The sequence below is a fragment of the Crinia signifera genome, chromosome 1 (assembly GCF_055691185.1).
Source record: "Crinia signifera chromosome 1, ASM5569118v1, whole genome shotgun sequence".
Classification (NCBI taxonomy): Eukaryota; Metazoa; Chordata; class Amphibia; order Anura; family Myobatrachidae; genus Crinia; species Crinia signifera.
The window spans coordinates 383,338,064-383,360,706 of NC_139217.1; the positions used below are offsets into that span (position 1 = coordinate 383,338,064).

Below are 22,643 nucleotides of genomic sequence, written 5' to 3' on the forward strand. Positions count from 1 at the left end.
AAGATAGCAGATGCTAGAATGAACACTTGCTACCGCATAGGCATAGGGTAACTAGGACATTTAGTCAAATCAGGAATTTGCCAGCCAGGTGAAGGGGGACAATCTTGCTGTTGTTACTGTCATTAGGAAGATGTCCGTCCATAAATAAAGTCCCCAGAATATCTCTGGCCTCATCTTCCTGTATGTGTCAGAATTAATACTAGGCCCACCCGACAAGATTGCTTGCAATTTACTCCATAAAGGTTTAAACATGCAAAGTCTTAAGAATGTTAATATTAAAGTCAAACATCTATTCAACTTTATAAAACAAACATAAATCCATGCAAATAGTCAAGGAACAGGATGTTAAATCTCCATCCATGTGAATGAGCAACTTTCTCTAATCCAATTGTGACTACATTACTACTGTGCAACCCAGTGTCCAAGCCTTTCTGACCCGTAGTGCTTGCAATCTTATTATGGAAATGGATTGTGTGCCCAGAGAACACTGTACAGCACATGGCATAAAAAATGCAAAGCAGAGAGAGAGAGAGAAAAAGAAAAAAAAACACAGGCGGTTAATCTGTGCCAGTCTATCACCACCTTCAAAATAAGTAGAAAGCAGTTGTGTGTCTTTTAACAGTCTGGGTATTATTACACTATTGACCTTACAAACAGACTTTCCACATATGTCTTTTGCAGCACCAAAAGGGTTAAGCTCTACCTTCTATGCAGTGTACACAGCTAACAATCCAACTTCTATCTTGCAGGCAAGTGCTTTTGTGAAAGATTATCCCAGGCTATAGTCTTCACCAAGGCTCCTAAAACAATTCCCAATGCTTTTTTTCATACAGGAAAGAACATGGGCTTCCATAGAATGGAATTAATCCACACGCAAAAAAAAAATCCAATTTGGCACAGAAGTAAAATGAAATTGTGTTTGAAATCAAATCCACATCCAATTTAACAACACAGCACCGTCTTTGATGGTTAGGATTCCTGTAGATGTAGTCTAGACAAAACCTATTAAATTGGCATTTCTCTTATCCAGGATATTGTATGAAAAGTAAACATCTGAGCGCAAGCCATGTGACAGGCAGCACCTCTGACATGACATGTTTTCCTAAATTACAATAAATAGACTATGGTGACCAGTGGAGATGCACAAATTCAACAAAATACTATAATCTATTATTTATCATACCCAATCATATTGAAATTCAATTGACTAAACACATCTATGACTAATTATACAAATAAAACTTCTGAACTAAATAAATGAGCACAACCTCAAGCTGGATGTACAGTAAATGACTGGGACTGTGTTATATACCATTCTGCATTGGCTTCAGGAGAGGTACATGGATGGTGCATAGAGGACATGGAGCTGTGTAAAGCTGGAAGGGCTCCTGAGCACAACTCTCACACACAGTGTGTTACTCAATAGCACTGTCCCTATTGTCAATGAGGTACACAAACTCAGTAGTATAGAAGCCATCTTGTGACCAAAGTACTACACAAACTGCCCCCTTCCTAAATCACTCCCACCCCCTGCCAGTGAGGAAAGTTTCTGCTGTGTCCCCGGCATGCAGAGAGAGGGCAGAGGGTTTAGCAGGCAGGAATGTGCACAAGATCATACATGATCGCCCCCTCTGGAGCCCGGACCCCCGCACACGATGGCTGCGGAGGGTTGGGGGGTTTCCCTGGTGAGACCCCCATGCCAGTAGCTCTCCCTTACCTGCACGATCTCCCCCTCCGCGCTGATCGTAGCTCCAGCCCGGGAGAACCTTCCCTGTAACTCAGTAGTGTGGGTCTTATAATCTCCATTGGGACTAGACTCGAACAGAACCACTTCCACAAAGGCAGTCTCCTTAGCCAGGGACCCCCCGGGGGCCACAGCCAGCAGCAAGCCCAGCCAGAGTAGGGGCCGGCTTCCCCGGATCCAGGGCTGCTTCATCTCGCAGGATGGGGGGTCAGAGGCGACGGGAACATAATGTCAAAGTGGTTGCGAGGCTGGGCGCAGGGGGGATCCGCTGTTTGGGGTAATCCGGCCGCACACAGGCACACACGCACCGCGGGATTCCAAGCGGTTGTAGCCGATAGCCAGAGAGATCCCCGCTGCTGCTGCTGCTGCTGCAGGAGGAGGGATCACATCGGAGACAGCAGCCCGATCATCTCACCATCGCGGCTTTTGTCACTAGTTACATGGCTGAGAGATCCTCTCTCTCTCTCTCTCTCGCTCGCTCTCTCTTCTCGCTGCTGCTGCTCCCCCCTCTCCCTCTCTCCCTGCCAGGCGGCGGCATCCCTTTCATCTCATCCACGTGATTCTCTTTCTTTTTTTTTTCATTCTTTTTTTTTTTTACCCAAAAGGGTTTGTCCCCGCCCAGCAAATCTGTCTGACCCCGCTGTATCCACTCCCAGGCCTGGAAGGGGGTGCCAGTGAGCGGAGACAGAGGAACACAAGCGCTGACTGTAATAAGCAGCAGGCGGAGAGGGAAAGAGAAGCAACTTCACATTATTCTACTTATTGCAGGATTGTTTGTTATTTCCAGGAGCTAGTGTCTCCTCCATTATCACTGTGTGCAGGGGAGGAGGGGAGAATGGGAGTGATAGAGAGAGAAAGTAGTGGGAGTACAAAGATCAAAGGGAGAACTCTGCGTAATGAGGACACCTGAGCGGTGAGCGGCTGGGAGAACACACACACTCACACACATTACACTCACACACTCACTACGAGGAGGAGGGGGGAGAGCTACTACACCACCGGCACTCCATTCACATCACTGTTTGGACAACAAACATGTTGGTTTTCTTAATGGTTTTCAAGCATTTTTTTTTTTTACAGGTTTGTGTGTTTATTTTTGAGTTACCATCTGTTTAATTTAAACTCTTGTTTGTCATTATTGAGATTTTTTTTTCTTTTAAATCTGGTTGGTTAAAGGTGCCCATACACGGTGCGATGGGGTGATGTGATGCGTGCTCCCGCGCACAGCTCACAAAGGCCCTTATTCTGTTCTAAGCGGTAACGGCCGCATGCGGCCGTTCCGCCGATGTTTTCGCTCTGCGCATGTGCAGAGGGCACTCTGCGCATGTGCAGGCGAAATCGCCGCACAATTTTTTTTAACGCCGCAAAGGGGGTGGATAGGGGCGTGAGGGGCTACTTAGCCTCATTTCCCTATGCATACGCCCCGCGTTTCATGGGCGTTCCCATGCAAACGCGGGGCGTACGCATGGTAATGAGGCTGTGACGCATGTGTTGGGGGCGGGCATCTGACATCGCCGGATGTCAGCTGGCCGCCCCCATACATGCTTTCACACGGACAAGTGTCCGTGAGGTCTATGGGTGCGGGAGCTGGTGGAGCGTGCGGCCCTGCCTTCGATGGTCGGTGACCATCGAATGCAGGGGGCTGCTCCAAGATGGTGGAGGCGTATCCCCCGCCATTTTCATGCGGACCGCCACATGTCCGCGTACGGACGGCCGTGGCGATCCGTATGGAAGGCGGGGATTCGCCTGCACGGTCGGAGCCGCATATGCGGCTCCGGCCGTTCCAACCAGAATAAGGGCCAAAGTATGCAATACAAATTGAATTAGAACTGTTCTGTAAAATAATAATTATTATATATGTAGAAATGATCATTGACACGGACTACACCCTCAGTATAGTCTGGATATAAAGAAATGATCAGTGACACTCACGGATTTTTGGGTGTTAAAAAAAAAAACAAATCTATTCACATATGATACCTTTAAATCACACCTTGAAAAAGAGGTGCCAAGCCTCGAAACATTGGGCACCATGTGTGAATATATTTTATATTTTTTTCACACCAAAAAACCAGTGAGTGTCACTGATCATTTCTTTATATCCAGACTATACTGAGGGTACCGAGGTACTTCAGAACCCTTTTTGGGCAGCGTGCCAGCCACACCACATAAATATATATGTATGTGTACATACCTCCCAACTTTTGACCTGAAGAAATAGGGACACTCGAGCACCCAAAAAGGGGGCGGGGCGTATGCAAATGAGGACGCGGCTTATGCTAATTAGCCACGACCTCATTTTCATACGAAAATAGACGCTGTGCGCATGCGCACAGAGTCTATTCTACTAGTTTGGGGGGTCTCCCAACTGCCACCCCCCGCAGCGGGACAATGCCTGCCGCGGGTGGGACAGCGGGACAGGACCCGAAAATCGGGACTGTCCCTCTAAAATCGTGACAGTTGGGAGGTATGTGTGTATAGTGTCCGTTTGTGTGTCTCCAAAACAATGCCATCTGTTGGCAGCTGGTAAAACGACATCTTTCTCTCTCACACATACGCAAACACAGAGGCAATCACAAGGTAGCAGACTAGCTTTCGAAGCATTTGCTTCGACCGGGCTTACTAGTACAGTATATAACAGGTAATGGTCCTGTTAAATCTCATGAGAATCAGTACAGTAACATAGAAACATAGAATTTGTCGGCAGATAAGAACTATTTGGCCCATCTAGTCTGCCCCTTTTTTATCCTTTAGGTAATCTCAACCCTTTTTAATCCTTATTTCTTTGTAAGGATATTCATATGCTTATCCCAAGCATGTTTAAATGGTTATTCTGTCTTAGCCTCTACCACTTCTGATGGGAGGCTATGCAGGGGCTGGCTGGCAACTTTTAGCCTGGAGGGCAAATCCAGAGCACTGGCCCATAAGTAACAGCGCAACCTAAATAAATTAGGTTTTTTATCTTGCATGGGGGGGGGATTCCACTCTGGCTGGGCAGCATATGACTTATTGCAGGGCTTTGCAAATTAGCAGCCCAGCGATCAGGTCTTAATAACCCTGAAAGTTCAGTATAGGGAGAGTGTAAAGTTGTGTACACGGCTATTTTATGGCAATTTTCTCCTAACGAAGACAGTTAGCATGCCCTGTGGGGTCCAAAACGACAGCCAGGGCCGCTGATAGGGAGGTGCCCTGGGTACATCTGTCCCGGGCTCTGGAGGGGCCCGGGCAGTTGCCCACAGACCCCCGCACCCAGCCACCCTCACCCGGCGCCCAGGCACGCACAATACACAGTGCAGTCTGCAGAGAGCCGAGCCTAGGACACAGAGTGGCTTGGTGCGCTGCAGGCTGCACTGGGACTGTCAGACTGTGCACCTGCTAGATCATAAGGAGGGCCATGCTGCTCAATGCAGCATGAACCCCTCTCCCTCGTCGTCGTTGTCCTCCCTCCCCGCCAAATCGGCTCGTGTGTACACAGCTTTACAAAAAGAGAGATTACATATAGGATTTTTTGTTTCAACAGCAAAAGAAAATAAAAAAGAGCATATTAAACATACAGTACACTCACCTGGAAATCTTCTTTTACTCTGCTTTTCTCTCGCATCTTTATTCTTTACCTTTAACTGGGTTTTTCTCCTTCTCCTCCACTTTTTTCTGTCTACATCCTTTCAATTTCAGGGTACAGCCAGGGCAAGGTGGACTTTCCATGGCCCTGTGCTACCAAGTAGGCTGCCAGGGGTGGGCATGCCTAACACATTTTCAGCATGCCCTGATAGAAAACCTGTGGCAGAGCATGCTGGAATTTGTAGTCCTACAGCTAGAGGGCCACTTACTTCTTTTATTTAGGTAGTTACAAAAAAATATGTGAGGGGGGTGTTTCTGAATGACACCACGGCCCCTAGTAGCAGCGTGGCTGTGTCATTTTTAAGTCATTCTGCGGTGGTGCGGCCCCACCCCCCCTCCTCTCAAGACTTGATGCACATTCTGTGTGCTCAGCTAACTCGTGCTGAGCTTCCGCACACACAGCCGCACACAAGTTAAAGATCCCAGTGAGTGTGGTGCGGCCGCCTATGCGCGGCAGCACGCTCCTATCACAGTTTGCTTTGTAGAGAATCTTGGACCTACAGGGCTCCCGTAGCCCTGTAGTACAGGAGAAGGCTGACACATCACGTGACCGTGTCTGCCGCCGACTGCCAAAGCCAGAGCGCAGCCACGGGCGGCTAAGCAAGGAGGAAACACTGGACCACCAGGGCCGTTTTTGGTGTTTAAGGTGGGGACATACTAAAAGGAATGACAGTGGCCTGCGGCACTAATCTATAAAGCGGCCCGGGGGGCACATGGCACCCTGCCTCCCAGCCCAGCCCGCCACTGAGGCTATTCCACTTATCCACTACCCTTTCTGTTAAGTAATTCTTTCTAACATTTCCCCTGAACCTACCTCCCTCCAGTTTCAGTGCATGTCCTCGTGTTTTATTACTTCTTTTCCTTTGAAGAAAATTTCCCTCCTGTACTATGTTAAAACCCTTGATATATTTGAAGATTTCTATCATGTCCCCCCTTTCCCTTCTCTACTCCAAACTATACATGTTAAGATCTTTTAGTCTTTCCAGGTAAGTTTTGTGATGTAGGCCATGCACCATTTTAGTTGACCTTCTTTGTACACTCTCTAATGTATTTATATCCTTCTGAAGATATGGCCTTCAGAACTGAGCACAGTATTCCAGATGAGGCCGTACCAATGACCTATAAAGTGGCATTATTACGTCTTTTTTTCTGCTACTGATTCCTCTCCCTATGCAACCAAGCATCTGACTAGCCTTCCTCATTGCTTTGCTACATTGCTTTCCTGCCTTTAAGTCACTCAAAATAGTGGCTCCTAGATCCCTTTCCTCCTCAGTAGTTTCCATTATAGTACCCTTGGTACTATATTGAGCCTTTGGGTTTTTGAGTCCCAAGTGCATAATTTTGCATTTTTTAGCATTAAACTGTAGTTGCCATGCTCTTGACCAATTCTCAAGTATACGTAGATCATCAGTCATTTGATTTACCCCTCCTGGTGTGTCTACTCTTATCTTTGTGTCATCTGCAAAAAGGCATACTTTCCCTTCAATACCATTTGTAATGTCCCTAACAAAGATATTAACAGTAACTATACAACTAAACCGTCCCATAACAGGGAACCATTTTGCCCTGTGCTTCACCCACTCACACCGTCCTAAATAGGTTGACCAATCTCGGGATCCCGGGATTTGGCCTCAAAATGTCAATGCGCAGTCTAATACTGGGCAGCATTTCAGCACCCGCTCAGACGCTGCCCGGCTGTTCCCGACCTCGGCGTGCAGCCTGCTCTGCCAGAACCCTCTGCCTCCCGATCACCGGTCCCAGTTGTCCGACTGCTCTCCTTAGCGCTACAAGCAGCCCATTGCCTCCCGACGACCGCTCCAGGCGCCCGTCACACCTGCCGACTGCCTCATCTTCACGGCTCCCCCGCAATGCTGCCGCCTGCCCTGTTCCCCAAGTAAGTAAATGTGGGGGGCAGGGCGTATTTCTTTTAGGGATGCCAATCCCGGGAATCCCGGAATTGAGCATTTTTCAATCCTGATTCCCGGGATTGAAAAAATGCCCTGAGACTTTCATCCATAGTCGTAAATAATCGACCCAGGGGGTGGCTAGGTTTCTTTACATCAGCTCAGCATCTAAACACTCCAAGCAAGCAGCAGGATACATAAAATATCCCAGCAGCCTTGATGGTGGTGATGAACAGACTGACCCCCATCAGAGCTGGCCCTATCCAATTTGATGCGCTTGGCAAGAGTTTGGCTTGTGCCCCGGGTATGGGTCATTGGTTCGACACATATTAGGTCGATATGACTTAGGTCGACATGGTTAAGGTCAACAGGTTTGGACACAAGCATTTAGGCCGACAATGGCTAGGTCACCAGTAAATTGGCCTACATGAGTTTTTCAAAAAATGTTGTCCCGAATGTCGACATTAAACTGTACCATATTGTTTCTTATTCACATTAGTACTGTGTTTATCTTGCACACATAAAAAAATCACACAGAAATAAATAACTGGGGAAAAAAAACAAGGTTTGCAATGTACTGTATAGATAATATAAACCATTAATACTGTGTTAATGTTACACAGCCGCACCAATACTAGGCCATATCACAAGCTATAGAGACAATAATAATGTACTAGCATACTGAGAAACAGTTCATAGTACTCACAGTATGAGTATAATGGCACATGGCCATACCAATACCAATATGTAGACTAATGTCACCGTGGAGCACACAGAGGAACCACAAAAATAAAAATGCCTAAATCACAAAGGGGTAACAATATGGGGCACATAGAGGCATCCCCACCCACTAGTATCACATCAAGGTACACAACATTATCCTCAGGTTGAATAAGTGACTAATCATGTCCTTGAAATAAAATAAAAAACTGGAGGCTAGGTGGTCCAAATGGTGTGTATATATATATATATATATATATATATATATATATATATATATATATATATATTGGCTTACTCACTTTCAAGGCCTTACATGACTAGGCAAAGTGTGTTACTCAGTCGCTGGTCCTGGACTTCTGCAGCAAGTCTCCGGACAGCGTCCCCTCCTCCTTACTTTCTGCTCCACAGGTGGGTTCCTTTCCGTGATATGACCTGAACTGGACACACAGCCACAGGACCATGACACCCAGCTGCACCAGATGGAAGAGTGCAGGCTGGGAACGATTGGCAGGACTGGACAAGACCGGAATCAGGACCAGGACAAGAACAGGACAGGACCAAGACTGCAGCACGGCCAGGACACACTGCTGGAAGCAATTAACTGACAGATGACCAGCAGGAAGCAAAGGACTGCAGCTCCCTGCAACAGGAGCAGGAAACTATCACAGCCTTACCTATCGCGCTGGTCCTGGCGGCTCCATTCTTCTGCTGAGGACCACCACAAAATGCCCGCCCCCATATAGCACACAGTTCTCTGAAACTGTCTGCTGTATGGGGGCGGCCATTTTCTGGTGGTCCTCAGCAGAAGAATGGAGCCGCCGGGACCAGCGAAATCGGTAAGGCTGTGGGGGATTGAGGGGGGGTTTGCATGGGAGGCGGGGTAGGGGTGCTTGGCGGGGCGGCGACGAGGGGGGGGGGGGGCAAAATGTAGCTAGGCCACTGCCTGCAGCAGTTGCTGATCCCTTACTGTCCTACTCGATTACTACGATCCACTGAAGAAGGACTACTAACAGTACCCAGAATCTCCCTGAATTCATCTGGGGGTCGAGCTTTCAACTTTGCTGCTCCAACTCTGTGGAACTCTCTTCCTCGCACAGTGCGAGAAGCGCCCACTGTAGAATCCTTTAAAAATAGACTAAAGACATATCTATTTACTCAAGCATTTCACGGACATCTACTGTTAAGCTTGTTTTGTATTTCGAGCAGTAAAGACAATGGTGAAGCACTTTGAGTTCTATTAAGAGAAAAGCGCTATATTAATATCATTATTATTATTATTATTATATATAGTGACAAGGAATCATACACTGGACATAGAAGATGTATGTGTCTTTATTTTATAGCAGGTAAACATCATGCCAGGTTAACGGCTTGGGAAGCAAGGTTACAGCATTTCAGGGTTTCATTACCTTACATTACATTACCTGCCTATCACCCAGCCACTTTTCAGCATTGGGACTGGGAGCAATGACCTCATGCCTGGACACATATAAAACAGGAAGCAACTGGTGTTGCTAATCAGCCAAATCTCGATAACATCAGTTTAGGAAACCTGGACTAGATTCCCAGCTGCTGCTCTAAAACCTGGACTGGATCATCCACATTATCCTCAAGTGGGAATATTCTGTCCCGCTGAGCATCAACCACCCTAGATGAAGTTAAAACATTTTCAGGTGAGCTGTCTGCCGTGCCTACCTCTACTTGTGTCATCGCTTTCATCCTACTCTCCCAACTTCACCATAGGGCTTCTTGGAGGATTAGGACCTACAAACCTCCTGGAAAGGGCATCCACATTGAGGTTCTGTCTCCCCGTCCAATGCCTAACCTCTAACTTAAATGGCTGTTAGGCCAAAAACCAACAGGTCACACGAACCAACAAAAATTCACTTCCCATTAAATAATACTTTAAGGACACCAACTGCCCACTCCTGCTCTATAGTCAAGTACTTGCACTTTCTGGGCAGCAATTTACAGCTAAGGTAACAGATAGGCTTCTCCTCTCCATCTTCCCCTTGGAAAGGGACTGCCCCTAATCCTGTCCCAGAGGTCTCCATATGCAAACTTTTTTGAAGAGCTTGCGAGACCATATCATTTTGTCTCAGGACTGTTTTTTAAGACATTCAGTTAGTAGAGCCACTCTAGTGGCAAAATGCCATATGAACCAGCACCACAATCCCTGCAGCTGGTCATCACTCCATGCCTGTCTCCCGCAGCTTCCACACCGCTGCCCTTGCCATAGGCCACAGTCCATGTGCTGTACAAAGAGCATTTCCCACCTTCATGGGAGCAGCCATTTACTTCCTGGTCACATGTTACTTCCGTGACAATCATGTGTGCTTTCCAGTCTGGCTAATTACCCAGCCAATCACCATCCAGCTGCTATTATAAAGGTGCTGTGTAAGTGAGGCCAGATGCCAGTGCTACTGATCAGATTGTGTTACTGGTATGGTCTTCTCTCTCTTTCTCTAAGCTGCTTCCAAGTGCCGTTATCTGGAGGTTTCCAGTCTACTCCAGGACCTGAGTATTTCAGCGTGCCGCTTACCTGGCTCCATTGGTGTTCCGCCATCGATACCCACCATTGATGTTTTTGCTCTCGATATCCAACTCCATTGGTGTTCCGCCATCGATATTCAGCTCCATCGGTATTCTGTTATGGTTATCCAGCTCCATCTGTGTTCTGCCATTGATATTTAGCTCCATTGGTGTTCCTCCATCAATATCCAGCTCCATCAGGGTGTTATGCCGTTGATATTCAGCTCCAACGGTGTTCCACCATAGATACCCAGCTCCATCGATACTCATTCTTGATATCCAGTTCCAACGGTGTTCCTCCATCGAGATCTAGTTCTATCGGTGTTCCACTATCGGTATCTAGTTCCATCGATGTTCCACCACAGTATGTCACTAAGGGGGTTATTCTAGTTCACTCTTTCTGACAAATTCCTTCTTAGATGGACAAAACCATGTGCACTGCAGGTGGGGCAGATGTTACTTGTGCAGAGAGAGTTAGGGTGGGGTTTTACTTCAAAGTGAGATCTATATTGCAGTGTAAAAATAAAGCAGCCAGTATTTACCCTGCACAGAAACAAAATAACTCACCCAAATCTAATTCTCTCTGCACATTTTACATCTGCCCCCCTGCAGTGCACATGGTTTTGTCCATCTAAGAAGGATTTTGTCAGAAAGAGTGAACTAGAATAAGGCCCTAAGTGACACACTGTGGTGGAACATCGATGGAACTAGATACCGATAGTGGAACACCGATAGAACTAGATCTCGATGGAGGCCCTAAGTATATTCATAGACTTCATCAGTGTTCCTACACTGCATTTATTATTGTTGCTCTCCTGCAGGGCCGTAACTAGGGGGGGCTAGGGGGTCACGCGCACCGGGTGCTGGAGGGTGGGGGCACTAGTGTGAGGTCCCGGGGATGGGCAGCGGGGGTCCAGGGACTGGTGGGTTAATGCTGGCTCCTGCCGGGGTCCCGGGGATGGGCAGCGGGGGTCCGGGGACTGGTGGGTTAACTCTGGCTCCTACTAGCGTTGCCGGGCGGTGGGTGGGAAGCAGGTTTTGAAAAGACTTGCCGGACGCTGATTGGCTGAATTCAGCCAATCAGCGTCCGGCAAGTCTTTTCAAAGTCATCAGCACTTCCCGCCGCCAGGCAGATAGCGCTAGGAGATGGAGTGAGAGAAGGCTGCCGCTACACCAGTCCCTGGACCCCTGGACGCTGCCTACCCCGGCTGGCTGCACACAGGTATGTTGGCAGCGGGGGTCCAGGGACTGGTGTAGCGGCAGCTTTCACATACACAGCCGCTCGCTATTTGCCTGGCGGCGGGAAGCGCTGATGATTTTGAAAAGACTTGCCGGACACTGATTGGCTGAATTCAGCCAATCAGCGTCCGGCAAGTCTTTTCAAAATCTGCTTCCCGCCCACTGCCCGGCAGCGCTAGGAGCCGGAGTTAACCTTCTCCAGTCCCCGGACCCCCGCTGCCTGTCCCCAAGGCAGTAATTTGGTGGGGTTTTTTTTGGGGGGGGGGGGGGCGACCAAATGACTGCCGCCCCGGGCACCGAAACACCTAGTTTCGGCCCTGTCTCCTGCATTACAAAGTGGTATGTGATCATTTGCCTGTGATATTCATTATTGTGATACCGTTATATCAAGTCTCATCATTCATCTACCCTGTATCATCTATGGTTTAATAAAGACTTGTCATTTAATTCCTGTGGTCATTCTTCTGGTCTAACTGTCCTGGAGGCCTCCTGGTTATGCGCAGCAGCCTCATCAAGGCGGATTCAGTATTAAATCCCGGCGGTCGGGATCCCGGCGTTCAAATTCCCGACGCCGGAATCCCGACCGCCGAAATCCCGACAAGTGGGGGACGTGGATCGCCCCCCCCTTGCGGGCCCGGACACTAATTTATTAATTTATTTATAAATTTACTAATTTACTAATTTATTCCGCAAGGGAGAAAGTGTCTGGATTTCGGCGGTCGGGATTCTGAACGCCGGGATCCCGACCGCCGGGATTTACACTGCATCCCCATCAAGGCACCTCAGTTCACATACCAGTCCGCCCCTATGCCTGTGGTTACTTCCAGCCAGGATCTGACCACAGGCATTACAGGTTATATCCCACCAGTCTAAAATATATCCTAAGTTGCAACTAACATTTGGGTTTTAGACCAAGTGAGGATTGCTTCTACCTTACTAGGCTGAGGTTTAACTTGTCCTCTGCCTAGAATGTACCCCAAATACTTTGCTTCCACCATATCAATGGCACATTTCTCAGGGTTGACGGTAAACCTGTGTGCCCGTAGAGACTTTAACACGTGTCTATCTTTAGTAGATGTGATTCCCAGTCAAAACTAAAATAACCAATGAGTCTAAATATGCAGCTGCGTATTCCCTATGGGGCCGCAGCAACTTATTCATAGCTTTCTGGAAGGTTAATGGGGCACCATGTAAACCAAATGGCAGCATTTTGTAGTAATACTAATTATATGATTGATTTTTATTTCCCTCCTTCTACCCTCCTGTCAAACCTTGTAACTGACTGGACCCACCGCCTCTATGATCTCAAGGGCCCCACTATTGGGAATTTATTACTTTTTGTAGAGAGCACTAGCACTTGGGAGGTCACTCTGGTTCTCACTCACTGTTGCGAATTTGCATCGGTGAGTGATGACTGCATGTGTGCATAAACATTTTTGCGCATGCGCAGCCGCTTGGTATGAGCGGCCACAGCGAATTGATTGTTTGCCGGCTGCTCGTACACAGCACTGTGGGGCATGGGGTGGTGGGCCAGCGTTTCATGGGCGTTTCAATGAAAATGCTGGGCATTCCCATGTTAATTTTCTGATGACGAGGGTGCGAAATATAATGATTTCCTCCCCGCATGCAAGCTGCAAATGGATGTTTATGCAAAAAATCCATTTGCATGCGTGCTGGAAATCTCGGCTTGCAAAGCGGGGGGGGGGGGCGGTTTAAAAAACCAGTTGACTATGATGACCTCATAACCAGTGGCGTAACTACCGAGGGTGCAGGGGGTGCTGCTGCTACGGGCCCATGCTGTTCCTAGTGCCCGCAGCTCCCCCTGCACCCAGTTACACTAAAAATTGAGGCAAAAAAGGGTATGAACCTCAGCCGCCGTCAGCGCCCTAGCGATGGACATGATCTGTCTCTCTAAAAACCACAGTCCCCCTGGGTTGCCGGAACCTCAGCGCCCCGCCTCTCCATGCCGCCTCCCTCCTTCAACAGCCACGCCTGCGGCCCTGCACTAAACTTGAGGAGAAGCCATCCGCTACCCCCGCCCAGCAGAGTCTGCACCAACCATGAGGCGAAGCAATCCTCTCCCATCGCCCAGCAGAGCCGTCGCCGACCTACCCCAGCAGCCGCACGCGCATCCTGCAGCCCTGCACCGAACTTGAGGGGACGCCATCCTCTTCACCCGCCCAACAGAGCCGGCGCCGACCTCCAGCAGCCGCGGCCCGCACCTGCACTGACCATAAGCCAAGGAAGCTGCGCTAGGGCTAGGCCTGCAGTGCTGCCTCCTGCTTCTACGCAGGGATGAGTACACTCTGTGTCCAGCTTGGATTCCCCTTTCGCTGCCCTCCCCCTTCGTCCTGTGCCAGGATCTACTGACACTCTTCAGGCTGGAGCTTTCGGAAAGTGCCAGAGAGCCCTGTACACACATCTACCCCCTTGTTTGCATATGTGTGAAACGATATCACCCCTACCCATCTGTGTGTGACCCCCCCTACCATCCTAATCCCCTGTGTTACCCTGTAACCCTTCATCTGTGTGCGTGTGTGACTCCCTGTTCCACACAGCCCCTTTGTGTGTGACACCTTCTCCCCCCTATCACCTATTACCCCAGTCTGTGAACTCCTGTATCCCATTCATGTGTGTATGACCCCCCTGTAACCCCTACCCCTGTGTGAGTGAAATCTTGTCCCCTACATGTCCCCTACATTCTTTCTCCTGTGTGAGACACACTGTACCCCTTTGTATGACATTTTTGTGACACCTTTCACCCCACACTACCTTATTTTTTTTTGTCAACCTGTGCGTCCCCTCATTCTACAAGGGGGGCCCTTTCAAAAGTTTGCTATGGGGCCCTGACAGTTCTAGTTACGCCTCTGATCATAACTATGGTTTTGATGTTGTTGAGCCCTTTCCATGTGTTCATTCAGGAGTGGCGCAATTAGGGTCCTGAAAGGGTTGCTGTTCCCACTCTTCTTATCAGATCCAGAATCCCTCTGGGTTGTCTCCCATAGAGGCAGGGCTGGCGCTACCTTCTCAGCAGAGGATGCAAAGCAGGGAGGAGCCGGCCGAGAGAGGCGCTCTCACTGCTCTGCATCCCCCGCTGTGTGTTGCTGTCGGCTGCTGCTGCTATGCCAGTTTGACAGGCAGCAGTAGCGGTAACATGATCTCCACGCTGCTCCTCCGCACTGCACAAAAAAAAGACTACAGCACTGTCCCCTCACTTCCGATCAGTGGGGGCACCAGAGCTCTGCTCTTTGCTTCCTGTCCTGATAGAAACAGGAAGCCAGTCACACACTGCTGCACATGTGACCGTGCACCGGAGGAGCCCAGGAGTAGGACGGCCAGGACTCAGGAGATGAAGATGAGCAGCTTTCTGCATTGCCATCTACACAGAGGAGTTTCTGGTAAATTCTGCTAAAGATAAAAGGGTTTGGGGGCAGTAATGTGTTCTGGGGGGAGAGAAAATGTACCTAAACAATGTGTCCTGGGGGGATGGGAGGAGGAGGACAATTTATCTTAACAATATGTGCTTGGGGAAATCTGTATACCTGAGCAATGTGTGCTTGGGACGGTGGAAGTAATGATGTATTAATGTGCACTGGGTTGGAGGAATGGCGTATTAATGTGTGCTGGGGCGGAGGAATGGCGTATTAATGTGCGCTGGGGTGGGGCAGCATAATGGCGTATTAATGTGCACTGGGGTGGGGCAGAGGAATGGCATATTAATGTGTGCTGGGTTGGGGCGGAGGAATGGCATATTAATGTGTGCTGGGGCAGAGGATTGGTATATTAACGTGTGCTGGGGTGGGGCGGAGGAATGGCGTATTATTGTGTGCTGGGGCGGAGGAATGGCATATTAATGTGTGCTGGGGTGGGGCAGAGGAATAGCGTATTAATGTGTGCTGGGGCATAGGAATGGCATATTAATGTGTGCTGGGGTGGGGCGGAGGAATGGCGTATAAATGTGTGCTGGGGCGGAGGAATGGCATATTAATGTGTGCTGGGGTGGGGCGGAGGAATGGCGTATAAATGTGTGCTGGGGCGGAGGAATGGCATATTAATGTGTGCTGGGGTGGGGCGGAGGAATGGCATATTAATGTGTGCTGGGGCGGAGGAATGGCGTATTAATGTGTGCTGGGGCAGAGGATTGGTATATTAACGTGTGCTGGGGTGGGGCGGAGGAATGGCGTATTATTGTGTGCTGGGGCATAGGAATGGCATATTAATGTGTGCTGGGTTGGGGCGGAGGAATGGCATATTAATGTGTGCTGGGGCATAGGAATGGCATATTAATGTGTGCTGGGTTGGGGCGGAGGAATGGCATATTAATGTGTGCTGGGGCAGAGGATTGGTATATTAACGTGTGCTGGGGTGGGGCGGAGGAATGGCGTATTATTGTGTGCTGGGGCGGAGGAATGGCATATTAATGTGTGCTGGGGTGGGGCAGAGGAATAGCGTATTAATGTGTGCTGGGGCATAGGAATGGCATATTAATGTGTGCTGGGGTGGGGCGGAGGAATGGCGTATAAATGTGTGCTGGGGCGGAGGAATGGCATATTAATGTGTGCTGGGGTGGGGCGGAGGAATGGCATATTAATGTGTGCTGGGGCGGAGGAATGGCGTATTAATGTGCGCTGGAGTGGGGAAGAAGAATGGCGTATTAATGTGTGCTGGGGTGGAGGAATGGAGTATTAATGTGCGCTGGGGTGGGGCGGAGGAATGGCGTATTAATGTTCGCTGGAGTGGGGCAGAGGAATGGTGTATTAATGTGTGCTGGGGTGGAGGAATGGAGTATTAATGTGCGCTGGGGTGGGGCGGAGGAATGGCGTATTAATGTTCGCTGGAGTGGGGCAGAGGAATGGTGTATTAATGTGTGCTGGGGTGGAGGAATAGCATATTAATGTTCACTGGGGTGGGACGGAGGAATGGCATATTAGTGTGCACTGGGGTGGGGCAGAGGAATAGCATATTAATGTGTGCTGGGTTGGGACAGCGGAATAGCATATTAATGTGTGCTGGGGTTGGACAGCGGAATGGCATATTAATGAGTGCTGGGGTGGGGCAGAGGAATTGCGTATTTGAGTGCTGGGGTGGGGCGAAGGAATGCCGTATTTGTTTGCTGGGGTGGGGCGGAGGAACGGTATGCATAATCCTGGTGCAGTGTGTCCAAGGGGCTCTACCTGGCACAGTGTGTGCAAGGGGCTCTACCTGGCACAGTGTGTCCAAAGGGCTCTACCTGGCAGAGTGTTTCTAAAGGGCTCTACCTGGCGCAGTACGCCCAAGGGACTCTACCTGGCACAGTATGTCCAAGTGGCTCTACCTGGCACAGTTAATTTAAGGGACTCTAGCTGGTGCAGTGAGTTTAAGGGGCTCTACCTGGTGCAGTGTGCCTAAGGAGCTTTAGCTGCGCAATGTGTATAAATGGCACTACTATGTGGTGTAATGTGAATTTGTACTATGTGACCATGCCCCTTCCCCACGAAGGCACGCCCTAAATATGTGTGTGTTTGTGTGGATGGGGGGGGGGGGGTCACCAGTTCCTTTTTTGGCACGGCACCAAAATTTCTAGTTACAGCTCTGTTGCTACTACTACTACGGACATTATACACCTTTTATTCTCAGCAACCTTAGTCACATGCTGCTTTTTTGTAAAGTATGGGAGGGTGCAAATTTATAGTTTGCAGGGGGGCGCCGAACACCCTAGCACCATCCCTGCATTAGAGGAGTTCAAAGGCAGTAAACCTTGTTGAAAGAGATCTCCGTTCAACTCTGACTAAGCAACAGAACTTCAATTTCTTACAACAGAATGTTAGGCAGTAGAAATTTGGAACTGGCCTTTTGGAATGATCTACACCAGGGGTTCCCAATCTTTTTTGAATCACGGCACCCTTGAATACAAAAGTTTTTTCACGGCACCCCTAGGCCAAAAAAATGTAGAAAAGAAAAATAAAATTAAGTGAATTGTGTTTATATGTGATCCTTAGGTTCAGTTATATTGTAAAGGGTTCTGTTTGTACACATATTTTATGATTGGCAGTCACCAGAACTGGTTTTGTCCATAAGTAATTGGCCATAAATAATTTTAGATGGTCTTGTACCACCAACCCGAGGCACCCCTGCAAGTGTCCCGAGGCACCCCAGGGAGCCACGGCACACAGTTTGGGAACCACTGATCTACACTACTATCTGCCAAATACAGCCCAGGAGCTGAACTGAAGATTTTTCGGTACTTGTTTCCTAGCACGGCCACAAATCTTATGGATCGTGTACCTTTAGTTAAGGTACACGATCCATAAGATGGACCCGATTTCCTTTGAAATCAGGTCCATTTGGCCGGCTAGGATAAAATATCGGGGGCATCGCGTCGGTCGGGACCGTTAACAATGGTCCCGACGCGACCGACGCGATGCCCGCGATTTCCCCATAGGCTTCAATGTTAAAAAATATTTTTACATTGAAATCGTGTCGGGAAAGGTAAAATATCGGGGGCATCGCGTCGGTCGGGACCATTAACAATGGTCACGACGCGATGCCCCCGATTTTTCCATCGGGTTCAATGTTAAAATATTTTTTGACATTGAAATAGTGAAAAAATGTGAAAAATGTGAAATGGGCCAATATGACCCATTTCACATTATAGATGTCCCCGTCGTCACCCCACGATAGACGCCAACCCGAAGCGTGGCGAGCGCAGCGAGCCCGCGAGGGGCGGCGGTGCGCGTCCTCCGACCTTTTCATTCCCCTACTATCCACGTCGGCGTGGAGTTGAGAATAGAATAGTGTGGCGAGCGCAGCGAGCCACTGAGCCCGAAGCGTGGCGAGCGCAGCGAGCCCCGCGAGGGGAAGCGGATACCTTCACAGTTATACGCGTCCCCTCGCGGGCTTCACAGGTGTCCGTGGCGACGCGGACACCTGTGAAGTCCGCGAAGGGACGCGTTTACCTGTGAAGGTATCTGCGTCCCCTCGCGGGGCTCGCTGCGCTCGCCACGCTTCGGGCTCGGTGGCTCGCTGCGCTCGCCACACTATTCTATTCTCAACTCCACGCCGACGTGGATAGTAGGGGAATGAAAAGGTCGGAGGACGCGCACCGCCGCCCCTCGCGGGCTCGCTGCGCTCGCCACGCTTCGGGTTGGCGTCTATCGTGGGGTGCGGTGTACGCCGTTAAATTTGGGGGGGTTGGCAATATTTTTACATTGAATACAATGTAAAATCGGGTCCCAGGGACCCGATTTACATTTCATTAAAAAAAAAATCGGGTCCAAAATCGGTCGGTCGCGACGATCGCATCGCATGCGACCAAATCGCATGCGATGCGATCGACCCGATTTTTCCGACACGACCACCCCGATGTAAATCGGTGTGGCCGTGCTAGGAAACAAGTACCGATTTTTCTCAGCATTGAGAAGCACATGGTGCACATGGTTTTGTCCATCTAAGAAGGAACTTGTCAGAAAGAGTGAACCAAAATAACCCCCTATGTGACTTTCGGTCAACAATAAGTGGATGTGTTGCACCCCATAAAATGCATAGGTTTCCAGAATCTGGACCCATTGGGCCTTTCACATGGATTCCATGTGATTCCCATGGACCTCTCTTCCCCTTCCATATGCCTTTCTATCTTACTACTCATAGGTTTCAGAAAAATATTGGGTACTTGTTTCCTAGAACGGCCACAATCGTGAGTGATCGTGGCTCTTAATTAAGGGACACGATCCTCACGATGTGGCCGATTTTTAACAATTTTTTCCCTTTGATTGACAGAAATCGGGTCAATCGGTCGGTCGCGACCAATTAAAATCGGCCGCGATGCGACCGACCGATTGACCCGATTTTTCCATAGACTTCAATGTTAAAAAATCTTTTAACATTGAAATCGGGAGGATCTTGTCGGTCTTGTGCCATTATAATGGCACAAGATGAGATGGACTTGATTAAGTCCATCTCACATAGGGAAAAATGAAAAAAAAGGTGAAATGGGCCAATATGACCCATTTCACATTTTTTATGTGCCCGCCATGACCCCACGATAGACGTCAACCCGAAGCGTGGCGAGCGCAGCGAGCCCGCGAGGGGCGGCGGTGCGCGTCCTCCGACCTTTTCATTCCCCTACTATCCACTAGGGCGTGGAGTGAGAATAGAATAGTGTGGCGAGCGCAGCGAGCCACCGAGCCCGAAGCGTGGCGAGCGCAGCGAGCCCCGCGAGGGGACGCGTATACCTGTGAAGTTATACGCGTCCCCTCGCGGGGCTCGCTGCGCTCGCCACGCTTCGGGCTCGGTGGCTCGCTGCGCTCGCCACACTATTCTATTCTCACTCCACGCCCTAGTGGATAGTAGGGGAATGAAAAGGTCGGAGGACGCGCACCGCCGCCCCTCGCGGGCTCGCTGCGCTCGCCACGCTTCGGGTTGACGTCTATCGTGGGGTCTAGCCCACTTAGTAACATTTGGGGGGGCAATTGAAAATAATCAAGTGAAAAAAAAAAAAAAATCGGGTGAAAAATCGGTCGGTCGGATCGGTCGCATCGCATGCGACCAAATCGCATGCGATGCGATCGATCCGATTTTTTATCTTACGACCACAACGATCTAAATCGTTGTGGCCGTGCTAGGAAACAAGTACCAAATATTGTTGAAGTGTTCCACCTCATTCTAGTATACATTGTCTAGTATACTCCAGAACTTTCCAAAGACTGCTTCCATTCATGTGGATAGTGACATTACTCAGCTCTAATCTCTCAGCTTCTTCTATGGGGACTGGATAAGTGCATTACTAACACTCAGATCAAATATAGTCCCTTTGCTCATTCATCTTCTGCACTTGACTTACCAATAGATTTTCTTGCTGCTATGATTGAAGCAGATTTAGCCTCAGTCACTGTGGGGGTTATTCTGGTTGATTCGTAAGGCCACCGAACCCCGCCCGGCAAATGCCGGGCCACCTGCCCCCCTCATCATCACCTTATCACCCCCATCATTCAGTGGTCGCTGACCATCGAATGATAGCGAAGGTGAATGCATATCTAAGTGACTCTCAGGCCACTTAGATATGCGTGCACCATCGGGAGGAAGTGGGCGGGCAGCTTACATCTGGTGATGTCAGCTGCCTGCCCCCCCACCCGCGTCACCGGGCGAAAGCATGGTGAAGGGACCTGAATAAGGTCCAATATGTGGTTCTGGCCTGGTCCTCCTAACTCACAGCCTTAAAGAAAACAAACTATACCTAGACTACCAAAACATAGTTAGAAGGTATCTTATCCAGGCCATTGTGCCCACACTACTCTACGGGATATTGATCCTTTTTTTATAAAAAAAAAAAAAAACTAGCTTTACTACTGGCTTAACTTTGGCCAGTAGATACCCTTGGTGCCTGGATGATGTCCACCCCAGCGGAATTCCTTGTCGTTCTTAGTGGTCACACAAAAAAACAGCTCCTTTCAGAACCCCATTGTGGAGCTAGATTTGGTTTGAGAAAAATCCAGTATTTGCATAGTTGAATGTTTATTTTCAAAATTTCACTTTGAGGTGACATTTCCTGTATTTTCATCACTTGCTGAGATCACTTTCATCCTGCCAGACCTTCTGTGATCTGAGGTTGGATAGTTTCTGCTATGCAGAATTAAGGGATATACACTTCCCTCTTTAAAGGTCATTCCCTGTATAGGGCTGCTGTTACTTCTGCAGCTGCTAAAGGATTGTATTTACAATCATAATGCGAGCCATTGGTGTTCCACATGTACTTTTGTAAAGCACTATTGCAAGCTTTCTGACCCTAGATAATCGCATCCTTAGAGCAGCCACCATGTGCCCACTGGGTGCTGCTAGGTGGCATGCCTTCAAAAGCTAATGAATATAGTAAATACTGTTAACTATGCTTCAAATGGTCTCTAGTGCAGCCCACTCCCCAAGCTGTAGGAGAAGTTTCTTTTACTTAGGATTTTCCAGCAAATTCGGGAGGATTGTACACCAACTCACTAGCTGTCACTAGGTGCAGCCATATATCCTAGGCCACTGATTCCCAAACTTTTTTGACAAGGGTGCCCTAGAATATCAGCATTTGTTCAAGGCACCCCTAGTGAAAAAGTGTCTTATACTTCCGGTGGGCGGGATGCCTTTTGCAGCCGCATTTTAGAGTAGCTCCCTGTAGCTGTGGAGGAAATCTATCACCATCGCCCTCCAGCTACACCCTGGCTGCCCTTAAAATACCCCACAGAGAAGCTGACTTTGTGCTGGTCACATTGATGCCCCTTTGGAGCCAGTGGAGCGGTTTGCTGTCGGAGTCTGGCCTTTGATCGAGAGGCCTGCTTGACCGCCTGAATTTGGGCGCGAAACTCAGTGCCGTATACGGGACACAACTTGATGGGCAAACAAACTGAAACCCACTGCCTGCTAACTACAGCCCTGTGAAACCAAACGGAACACAGTGGACGGACTGCTGCACCCTCGGCTGTGATAACAGAACAGACGAGCTGCACGTGTACCCTGGAGTGTGCAGGAACCCTTGGACAGCGGCCCTCCCTTGCCCCCCTTCCAGAACAGTAATACCCGGCGACTTCTTGCCTCCTCCCCGCTCCCTCCGGCTGCTGCGGCTGAAGAGTCGCGGCTGACACGCCACACGGGCACACCGGGGTGTTTGGGGTGGCGATCGGCCGCTGGCGAACCCACCCGACGCCCTCTCTCGCCTCCCCTCCAGAACGGTAACACCTGGAGACTTCTCACCTCGTCCCTGCTCCCTCCGGCTGCTGCGGCCGGTGGTCCGCGGCTGACACGCTACACGTGCGCACGGAGCGTTTGAGGTGGCATTTGACCGCCGGTGAGCCCACCCGACGCCCTCCCTTGCCTCCCCTCCAGAAAGGAAACACCGAGTGAGTCCTCACCTCATCCCCGCTCCC

General features: G+C 49.4%; 1 protein-coding gene across 1 annotated transcript in view; it reads right to left on the reverse strand.

Moving 5' to 3' along the window:
* The window catches only part of ZNRF3 (zinc and ring finger 3), a 153,695-nt gene extending 151,449 nt beyond the window's left edge, over positions 1-2,246 (reverse strand). The window contains exon 1 of the mRNA XM_083151488.1: positions 1,718-2,246. Within this exon, the coding sequence (XP_083007614.1) occupies positions 1,718-1,936 (219 nt within the window). The 5' untranslated portion in view covers positions 1,937-2,246. The remainder of the gene's footprint in view (positions 1-1,717) is intronic.
* Positions 2,247-22,643: the final 20,397 nt, after the last annotated feature.